Genomic DNA, 11,248 nt, shown 5'->3' on the forward strand with positions numbered 1-11,248 from the left:
CTGCCTATTTCTTTTAATAGAGGATTCAAATCTCATGATCAAATTCCCACTAAGTTAGTAGCTCCTGCAGTTTACAGATCCCAGAGATATACACACATCTCCAATTTTAAAAGAAAATATTACTGTAGATAATATCGGGGTGAAGGACACTTGTAATGACCTGAAGATTTAAATGACTGCTTCCTGTGGGTAGCTTCTGGTCGCTCAGACAGTAAAGCGTCTGCCTGCAATGCAGGAGACCCAGCTTCAATCCCTGGGTCAGGAAGATCCCCTGGAGAAGGAAATGGCAACCCACTCCAGTATTCTTGCCTGGAGAATCCCATGGACGAAGAAACCTGGTAGGCTACAGTCCATGGGGTTGCAAAGAGTCGGACACAACTGAGTGACTTTACTTTCTTTTTTTCTTTCTGTAGGCAGGCCCTGGCTGCTTGGAGATGGGTCTGGGCCAAGCAGGAGAGTGAGACGTTTTGAAATAGAACAAGAGACCCCCCTAAGGAAGTGTTCTCTTTCTTGAGTCTCATTCCCAGGCTCCTATTGTCTCGAACGTGGCATTGGTGGGTCCTAATGCAAGAAGTGGGCTCATTCGTCTGCCATTTATATTCAGGAATTACATGAAGTTCCCAGAAATGGAAACTGGTGCGTAATAGATTAGGGGTGGGGAGAAAGGCTGTTTACTTCCTCTCTTCGAGTCAGCTAGGTCTCTTGAGGGTTCCTATCTGTGGTGACTTTCGCACTCTAACACACAGCATGTGGCAACTGCTACCACCGGCAGCTCTGCTGCTTCTAGGTAAGTCAGACTCACTTGGCCTGAGAGCAGAGCACAAGATGCCCTGGGCACAGCAGGCATCTCTTCTCAGGCAAGGAATGAGACCCTTAACCAAGGACAGACCCCTTCCTATGTCTATAGACCTTGGTTTAGCTCCTAGGACACAGCTTCAGGGGTTAGAGATACAGGAAATGGGCATAATCGGGAGGTGAAAGGAGAGGACATGAGTTCTCCATCACTTCACTCCTCTAGGTCTCAGCTTCTCTGGCTATAAACTGACAAGTATGCACTGGGTAGCCCCTAAGGTCTGTCTCCCATTCTCACTTTCCAATGCTCCTCTCTCAGTCTTTTCATTTCTATCCTTTCCAGAGGACTTGGGTGGAGATAGTTTCCATGGCTTGATTCAGAGATATTCAACCTGTGCCCTTAACTTTGGGGTTTGAACAGGGACCAAGGAGGAAGGGTATTGAAAACAGGGATTTGGGCAGACAACAGATTAGGAGGTACAGACGCTGGAAACCAGAAGGCAGGCAGTGGGGGAGATACCCACTCTATTCATCTTTGTTGAAGATGTCTTTACCTTGTTTGTTTATTTAATGGCTATACTGGGCCTTCACTGTGGCGCTCAGGCTCTTCATCGCTTTGCGCGGGCTGTCTCTAGTGGCGGAGCACAAGCCTCTTGTCGCAGTGGTCTCTCGTCGCGGTGGTCTCTCTTGTTGTGGAGCACAGGCTCTAGGGTGCTCAGGCTTCAGTAGTTGTGGCTCATGGGCTCTAGAACATGAGCTCTGGTTGCTCTGCAGTGTGTGGGATCTTACTTCTGGTGCCAGGGATTGAACCTGCGTCCCCTTTACTGGCAGGCGGATTCTTACCACCAGGGAAGTCCCCACTATCTTTATCCTGATTCTTGGGAACACTGGCCTCTGAGGGCAGAGGTGGGCAGGGGAGTTTAAATACCACACTCCAGTCACCCTGTTCTCTGCTGCTGACCAATATTTGTTTTATTCTTTTTTTCTTACAGTTTCAGCTGACACGCAAACTGGTGAGTTTGCTTCATGGTCTTGGACGGATCGAGTGAGGCATGTAAATGTGTAATAGCTGCAGGGCACTGTTAGGAAATGTTCTTTGCACAAGAAACTGTTGACATGGAGTTGATGGTGGTGGTGGTGGTGGTTTAGTCGCTAAGTTTTGTCTGACTTGCAACCCCATGGACTATAGCCTTCCAGGCTCCTCTGTCCATGGGATTCTCCAGGCAAAATATTGGAGTGGATTGCCATTTCCTTCTCCAGAGGATCTTCCCGACCCAGGGATTGAAACCAGGTCTCTTGCATTGCGGGCAGATTCTTGGCAGGGGCAATTCCCCCAATACAGTGGGCTTGGCCCTACCAAGGAGGAGGCTAAGTCTCTCCAAGTCAGTATGCTCAGACTGAGTGCAATGCTGCTGCTGCTGCTGCTAAGTCACTTCAGTCGTGTCCGACTCTGTGCGACCCCACAGACGGCAGCCCACCAGGCTCCGCCGTCCCTGGGATTCTCCAGGCAAGAACAGTGGAGTGGGTTGCCATTTCCTTCTCCAATGCATGAAAGTGAAAAGTGAAAGTAAAGTCGCTCAGTCGTGTCCAACTCTTAGCGACCCCATGGACTGCAGCCTACCAGGCTCCTCCATCCATGGGATTTTCCAGGCAAGAGTACTGGAGTGGGTTGTCATTGCCTTCTCCAGACTGAGTGCAATACTAAGGCTGAAATGCCAACTCTCAGTTTGCAATGGGTTTTGAGCCTCCTTGGGAATACCAGTATAGAGCCTGCTCACTTCTCTGCCCTTATCTACATTCTCTTAACACTTCAGCAGATCTCTCAAAGGCTGTGGTGCTCCTAGACCCTCAGTGGAACCACGTGCTCACGAATGACCGTGTGACTCTGAAGTGCCAGGGAGACTACCCTGTTGAAGACAATTCCACAAAGTGGTGGCACAATGGGACTCTCATCTCAAGCCAGACCCCCAGCTACTTCATCGCAGATGTCAAGGTTCAGGACAGTGGCGAGTACAAGTGTCAGACAGGCCTCTCTGCACTCAGTGACCCGGTGAAGCTAGAAGTCCACGTAGGTGAGTAGGAGAAGGGGAAAAAGGAACTGACCAATAAAGGATAAAAAAAAAAAGAGGCACTCAAATATACACTTCAGCCTAAATTTGGCAATGTGAAATCTCTCCTAATAGAGATAGATACACGTTCAGCCCGCACATTCATCATGGAACGAAAGTCTTTGTATCTTAACAAAATCCAGGCATTGGATGCAAGGAGAAGTATGTTGAGGCAGAGATCTCTCCTGGTGTCCCTGAAATCACACCACATAGCCTGGTACCTGCTGTGTCTTGTAAGCTTCACTCTGTTTGCATGACTGCCCCATCTCCATAATGTATGTGAGTGGAACAAGCCTGGAGGGAAAGGCGGGTTTAATGAAGGAGGACCTGCAACAAAATTCCACGGACCTGGGTGTCTGAAGCTGATTTTCTGGGCTCCTACACCTGACTGTGTTACTTAGTTGACTTAGTTCTCAATCTAGCTAGGTGAGAGATGGCCATGCCTGTGTGCCAAGTTGCTTCAGTCATATCCGACTCTTTGTGACCCTATGGACTGTAGCCTGCCAGGCTCCTCTGTCCATGGGATTCTCCAGGCAAGAATACTGGAGTGGATGGCCATGTCCTCCTCCAGGGGATCTTCCCAACCCAGGGATCTAAGCCACATCTCTTACATCTCCTGCTTTGGCAGGCAGGTTCTTTACCACTAGCACCACCTGGGAATCCCAAGAGATGGCCACCTGTGACCAAATAAAATGGGGAATTACCAACAGGAAGCAAGAGAAACCTCAAGTCTTGGAGTTGTTAGTTTGTCTTAAACTTGGCTCTAGAAACTGACTTTAGAAGTCTAATTAGTGTGAACAGTTTTAAACTCTGACCAAGAGCATTAAGTTCACCAGGCAAACTCCTGATCGTTCTTTTGGACCCACTTCACTTATCTTCTTCTCTGAGAAGCTTTGCTTACTTTCTTCGGGCCGAATTTCTTTGCTCCATTCTCTTTGGTCATGCAGTCCTTTGTTCTTAGCCTGTTGTAGCACTTATCACCTGGTATTATAATTATTTCTGAGTATATGTGTTTCTACGCCTAGACCACAGGTTCTTTGATGTGTCTCAGTCATCTGGGTGTCCCCAATCTGCATGACATGACATAGTAAGTTCTCAATAAGATATTTGTTTAACTAATGTATATATGAACATTCACTGAGTCCATGACACCCTGAATGGAATAAGAACGTTCTCCCCTCAAAGAAACCAAACTATATGTGTGTGTGTGTGTGTGTGTGTGCGTATATGTGTGTATATACAACATAAGTTATGTATATATGTGTGTGTGTGTATGTATGTATATATATGATTACATATGTAACCCCTGTTAATATTTAAGCACATGTTCTTTCTTTTTTTATGAGCATACATATGTTTTATATTCTTTTTAACTTAACATTCTCTGATAAATGTTTTCTCATGTCATTTTAAAATTTCTCTGCAGTATCGTTTTAAATTATTCAGGCCAAAACTTCCTCACCATGACTTCAAGTTCTCTGTGTGTGTGAAGTCTGGTTACTTGGCAAGGCAGTTGTGAAAAGAGTTGTTTTGATGATTAACTGTTTCCGTCTTAAAGGCTGTGCTCTGTAATGAAATGGTCTTGCTAAGACACTGTGGCCCCTGAAATTAGCAGTTACCATCAGCACTACCAAGCATGCTTTTCTTTCCTCTCCCTGACTTTTACAAGGAGTTCTCCTTCACAATTTCTGTAGCTACTCCTACGGATACTCAGTAACCTTCTTCCTGACTGGTTGCAACAGTCTTCCAACATTCCTAAAACCATCTATTCCTTCTGAAGTCTACCTTTCCTTGTATTCTAATATGATTCTTACTCTTTGATCTAGAATTTACAATGGCCCCTTATCACCTTCCATAGCAAATCCAAGTGTGGACTTTGAGGATGCTGCAGCTTGCTTCTCACCTGCCTCATCACTTAGTCCCTCTGCTCTCACTTTATGCTTTGATCATGTGTGTGTCTGTCCCTCTCTCCCATTAGACAAAAGCTCTTGGAGTGACTTGAGTTCTCATCCAGAGTCCAGTTGTCTTTTTCCCAAAGAAAGTTACATAAGGACGGCGCCGCCCGGTCTGGAGTTCCATTGTCCCCCAGCACCTGGGTGGTGAGCATTCTCTTCAGAAGAGCTTTGTGCTGGGTGCTGAGGCCTCCTGGGCCTGTGTTGTCTTTGTGTTTTGCAGGCTGGCTATTGCTCCAGGTTGCTCAACGGGTGGTAAATGTGGGAAAGCCCATTCGGCTGAAGTGTCACAGCTGGAAGAAAACTCCTGTAGCAAAGGTCCAGTATTTCCGGAATGGCAGAGGCAAGAAGTATTCTCATGGGAATTCTGACTTCCACATTCCAGAAGCAAAACTTGAACACAGTGGTTCCTACTTCTGCAGGGGCATTATCGGGTCTAAAAACGAGTCTTCAGAGTCTGTGCAGATCACTGTTCAAGGTAAGACATGTGCGGCACTAAAGGGACCAGAGACCCCTGTGCTGGGAATCTTGCATTCACACTGGGGAGATGAGTTGGGAGGAAATTGCTGACAATTCCACAGACTTCTTTACGAGTGTCATTCACTTTGAAACATGACAGCAGGTGCAAAGGCCACATTTCCTTCCTCATAAATATGCCTGTCCTAACTTACCTCATTCAAACCATATCCACACTCTTGTGTATCTCTATCGTGCTGGCCCTTTTTTTGCCTGCTCCTGCTCCCCTTTCTCTTCCAAGTCTCAAGTCTTAGCCAAGAGTCTAGCTGGCAGTAACCCCTCACTTTCTCACAGAAAGACCCAGAACCTGTGTTCTGGCTCTGCTGCTGATTAACCATATGACTGTGGCCAGTTAGTCTCTTGAACTCAATTTCCACTTTTGTAACAAAGACAAGCTGACATTTATTGGGCATTTTTCAGTGTGCTGGACACTGTGCTGAATGCTTCATTACATGCACTTAATCTGAACACCTGAGAATTAATGCTTTTGAGCTGAGGTGTTGGAAAAGACTCTTGAGAGCCCCTTGGACAGCAAGGACAGTCAATCCTAAAGGAAATCAGTCCTGAATATTCATTGGAAGGACTGATGCTGAAGCTGAAACTCCAATCCTTTGGCCACCTGATGCGAAGAACTGACTCATTGGAAAAGACCCTGATGCTGGGAAAGATTGAAGCAGAAGAAGAAGGGATGACAGAGGATGAGATGATTGGATGGCATCACCGACTCAATGGCCATGAGTTTGAGTGAGCTCTGGGAATTGGTGATGGACAGGGAAGCCTGGCGTGTTGTAGTCCATGGGGTCACAAAGAGTCGGACACGACTGAGCGACTGAACTGAACTGATATTGAATTCCACTTTCCAAATCATTTAGAAAACATCTCCAGTTTCTGTAGCACCATCCTCCAGGGTCAGAGATGCCCTGCCATGGTGCTCCTGGACTTCCTAATCTCCCAAAACTTCCACCTGGAATCAGACTGAGATAAAAACCCTGATACTGGGAAAGATTGAGGGCAGGAAGAGAAGGGGGCGACAGAGGATGAGATGGTTGGATAGTGTCATTGACTAAACGGACATGAGTTTGAGCAAACTCTGAGAGATAGTGGAGGACAGTTAAGCCTGGCATGCTGCAGTCCATGGGGTCACCAAGATTCGACACGACTGAGTGACTGAACAACAATACACTGTAAGCAATTTACATGTAATAATACAGCAATATAGACACACATCTTCTGAGATTCTAACAAAACAATGCCATAGTTTGTATAAAAAATAACTTCATCACAATTTAAATTGAAAGTAAATACTCTCAAATAGCTAGGAAAAGAGAGAGCAAATAATAAGGAAAATGGGGGCAAATTGCAAACAATTAGTAAATCTAGGTAAAGAATATCTGAGAGTTATTTGTACTTTATTGACATCCATTTTTTAAGTTCAAAATTATATCAAAATTAAGATTTTTTAAATTGAGACTAAAAATGCATTCTCATCTTACTACCTTATAGGCAACAGCAGAGAATGACTTTAAAACAATCTTAATGGCTAAGAGGTTGAGAAGCAACAAATTCTAGCCCTTTCCATTTTGGGTTCTTAGTTACTGAGCCTTGATAAAGAAATATTTTCTGACGATAAATAGGATAAGTAGTAGATTTCAACGGCTTACCTTGTGTGTGTGTTGGTTTTTGTTTTTGTTTTTGTTTTTTCATTTTCTTGAATCAGGTGAATACAATGAGTATAATTTTGAGACACAAGAGAAAGTTACTGAATTAAAAAACAGTGTTCTCACAACAACTTAAACTTTGATATCTCTCATTGCTGTTGTACAGTCACTAAGTCATGTCCGACTTTTTGCAGCCCCATAGACAGCATGCCAGGCTTCCCTGTCCTTACCTAACTCCCAAGTTTGCTCAAACTCATGTCTATTGAGTTAGACATCTCATCCTCTGTCACCTCCTTCTCCTTCGCATCAGGTGGCCAAAGTATTGGAGCTTCAGCTTCAGCATCAGTCCTTCCAATGAATATTCAGGGTTGATGATCTTACGCAAAACCCAGCTACAAGTACCTCCATCAAACATGAAAACACTATTGCTCAAGAAGCACTAGAATCCAAAACTGGTAGGAGGAAGCTGTGGCTTTCTTCCAGACTCCCCCACATTCAATAGAATCTGTTTCTTAGCAGGTGTCAGAAAGACTTCACAGTGATGACCTCACTGTTTATGCCAATTTTCTGCCTTAACAAATGTCATTTTTTTCTCATCTCTCTGCTCAGCTCCAGAAACTTTACAAACTGTCTCGTCATTCTTTCTACCTTGGCACCAGATCACCTTCTGTCTGGTGATGGGAGTCCTGTTTGCAGTGGACACGGGACTGTATTTTTCTGTACGGAGACACCTTCAAAGCTCAGAGGAATGGAGGGATGGCAAAGTCACATGGAGCAAGGGCCCTTAAGACAAATGGAGGTAATGAAAGCAGCATCCTCATCCCATGGGGTGATAAAAGCAGCATCTATGAACCTCTTCCTAATTTCACAGCCTTATCATCTCCCAACAGGCATCTCTGGGAGCAGCAGGAAAATTACACATCAGACTCTAGGGATCTGAGGATCCTTCACCCAACTCTGTTTCTTCTAGTCTCCTATGGAAAGAAAGTGCCAACCGTGAAGGACCAGTAAATATCTGCATCACCAGAAATAGAAGTCTCAGAGCTACGTGGCTGCTTTCTGTATTCCAACCATTCTGTCCCAAGAGAACAACCATACAGACTCTCAAAGATCAGCCCTGATGTATGAATATTGTGCTAAAATAAATGGATATGTAAAGAAGAAAATTCATGGTGGAGAGGCAGCTGGATGGTGGTCTACATCTTTTGCTGCACGCTGACTGCCTTCAAGGCACCCTGAAACTCCTTCTAGATAGTCTGTGGGTACATGTGGGGGTGTAGGGAACAGAGCACAACCAATGAAGAGGGTGGCTGAGAAAGAGCAGGGTAGTCCAGGATAGACCAGACAAGACCACCACCTGGGCTGTCTTCCTAGAACATGAACCATGGTGGAGGTAAAAGAAAATCACAGACGTGAGATGGGATTGAGTTTTCCAGGGGAGCCCCTGTCAAAAGGATACAGTGTGAGTCTGTGAGTATACAATGATAAATCCTCTCAATGTCATGAGTAGAAAATGATCCAGGAAGGGGGTTAGGGGTTGGAGGATTTGCAAAAGAAAGCACAGAATAAACTCATTGGAAGGAACATTGCTATCCCAAATTAAGCCCACTGAACAAAGGTATATCAGTGTCTAAACCGAGAAAGCATTACAAGAAAAAGTCAACCACAACTGCACAGGAAGGAGCTGGCAGGAGATGAGGATGCTTTTAGACTGAGAATTAGAGAGAAGGGGCATATAAAACCAGAATTTTCACTTCAATATCTAATTCAGCTTTATTCACATCACCCTTAAACAAATGTTGGATAACCACTATTAAATGTACTAAACTCTACTGAATTAAATCATGAAACTTTTAAATCCTTCAGCATGTCAATAATAATGGAGTAGAGGTGAAATCAATCACTGCTTCTGGAAGAAAGCTTTAGCTATCTCTCTTTGTGTTTTAGAAGCTTTAAACTGAACATTTCTTGATTCCGGTAAGGCATTTTTACAAGATTCTGCATGTTATTGTTAGATAGAAGGTGGAAAAACCACGATAATAAAACATGAATGATAGAATCCTTTTGTCCTCCATTGCCTAAAGTCTTATCAGAGATTAGTTAATGAGAAACCCCTCTCCTCTCAGCAACCATCTCACCACAACTCATATGAATTAGTCAACTTGCTATTTCACCAGATCTTGTTGAAACAACTGGGCAAAGGGGAACTCTGATAGGTGGTCTGGGATAGGAGGATGGATGGGAATTAGAGGTAGTTTTAGAGCATGGGGCAGGCAAGAAAAGGTAGAGCTAGGAAAGAAGTAGGTCAACTATGAGCTTTATGCCAAGCCAACAATTCAGGTTTGGTATAAGAATATTAGAAGTATAGGGATATTAGATTTGGACATGAGACAAGGGCATTTGGAAACGTTAAACATTCAACTCACATCTACTTAGTACTTAAGTGCCAATTAAAAAAAAAAGTTTTGTTTTTTTTAATGTGTGGCTGAGGCTGGCCCTAATTGCAGGCATGGGGGTTTAGTTTCCCTGGGGCTTGTGGGATCTTAGTTCCCAAGGCAGGGATCAAACCCATATACCCTAAATTGGAAGGCAAATTCTTAACCACTGGACCACCAAGGAAGTCCCCAAGCTAGCATTTAGCTGCTGAAGATACCAAGATGAACAACCCAGGGTCATTCCCTGGAGCAATTTTCATTCTAGTGAAAAAAATAAAAAGCATAAATAGAGGATGAAGAAAGGGCTGCCGAAAAGAGGCTTAATATTTGGTATTGTGGTAATGGATGACTATAAGTTTGCCAGGCAAAAAAGAGAAGTGCTGAAGGCTCATGGGCAATGATTCAAAAGCCGGAGAAGGGGGTCAAGAAAGTGGTTTGGTTCTGTTGCAGTCTAAAGAGTCAGTGAAGGACAGCAGAGAGTTCAGGGGCCAGATCTTGAAAGGCACTGCCTTCCAAGATAAGGAGGTTGTCATTTACCCTGCAAGTCATTGAAGGATTTTAAGCAGAACAGGTCTTTTCTAAAGAAAGCCTCTCTGGAAGCTACTTGGAGGCTGGAAAGAAGAGGACAGTTGAAGACAGGACACTGCTTAGGCAGCAAGGTGGTTATTGCAGTAACTCAGGGGGCAAGTAATCAGAAAGTAACTATCAGCAGGCAGAAGAGGGAGATGGCTATTCAAATGTTTAGAAGGTAGGTTCTCCAAAAATTGCGAACCAGCAGGACGTAGCATGACTGAGGGCCCAGGGTCTGGAAACACAGTTTCACAAGTTAAGAATACAAGTACAACCGGCAAGACAGGCAGATGTAGGGCAAAAGAATCCAGTTTTGGATTTTGGTTGGTAAATATTTTTAAAGCATCAGTTTCGTGATGCAATTTTAGTAGAACCTTACTCAAGCAAGTAAAAATTGTTCTACTAGTTGCAACCCTGATCTCATACACCCTTTGTTTAGAAACTGCTAGCAAAATACATAGAGAACTGAAAGAGATGAGACTTGTGGTTGCCAAGGGGGAGGAGGGAAGGGAGAGGGAAGGACTGGGAGTTTGGGGTTGGTAAAGGAAACAATTACATTGAGGATGGATAAACAACAAAGTCCTGTACAGCACAGGAAACTATAAACCTGCCTGCCAGGTTTCTTGGGATTAACCTATAATTATGTGCATAACTGAGTGACTTTGCTATACAGAAAAATGCCATGTAGTGCCACAAAGCGCCACAACACTGCTATACAGTGTGATGCCAAAGAGATGGGCACCACACTGTGAATCAACTATTGTTGTTGAGTCGCTAAGTCGTGTCCGACTCCTTTGTGACACCACGCAGTGTAGCCAGACTCCTCTGTCCATGGGATTTCCCAGCCAAGAATACTGCAGTGAGTTGCCATTTCCTTCTCCAAGGCATCTTCCTGACCCAGGGATCCAGCCTGCTTCTCCTGCATCGGCAGGCGGATGCTTTATCGCTGAGCCCCCAAGGGAGCCCAGATCAGTGATGAAAGTGAAAGTGGAAGTCGCTCAGTCGTGGCAAACTCTTTGCGACCCGGTGGACTTTACAGTTGGTGGAATTTTCCAGGCCAGAATACTAGAGTGAGTAGCCTTTCCCGCCTCCAGGGGATCTTCCCAACCCAAGGATCAAACCAAGGTCTCCCTCTGCAGGCGGATTCTTTACCAGCTGGGCCACAGGGAAAGTCCCAAATCAACTCTACTTCAATTTCTAAGACAAACAAGGATTCA

General features: G+C 44.6%; 1 protein-coding gene across 1 annotated transcript; it reads left to right on the forward strand.

The window, feature by feature from the left end:
- The first annotated feature begins 685 nt into the window (after nt 1-685).
- On the forward strand, nt 686-9,085 carry LOC104999186 (low affinity immunoglobulin gamma Fc region receptor III). The gene is made up of 6 exons (XM_010854694.1): nt 686-787; nt 1,785-1,805; nt 2,607-2,864; nt 5,076-5,330; nt 7,636-7,825; nt 7,917-9,085. Exons 1-5 carry the CDS (start codon nt 748-750, stop codon nt 7,812-7,814), a joined length of 753 nt encoding a protein of 250 aa, XP_010852996.1. The 5' UTR covers nt 686-747; the 3' UTR covers nt 7,815-7,825; nt 7,917-9,085.
- The last annotated feature ends 2,163 nt before the right edge of the window (nt 9,086-11,248 follow it).

This window comes from Bison bison, unplaced genomic scaffold, assembly GCF_000754665.1.
Source record: "Bison bison bison isolate TAMUID 2011002044 unplaced genomic scaffold, Bison_UMD1.0 scf7180017864346, whole genome shotgun sequence".
NCBI lineage: Eukaryota > Metazoa > Chordata > Mammalia > Artiodactyla > Bovidae > Bison > Bison bison.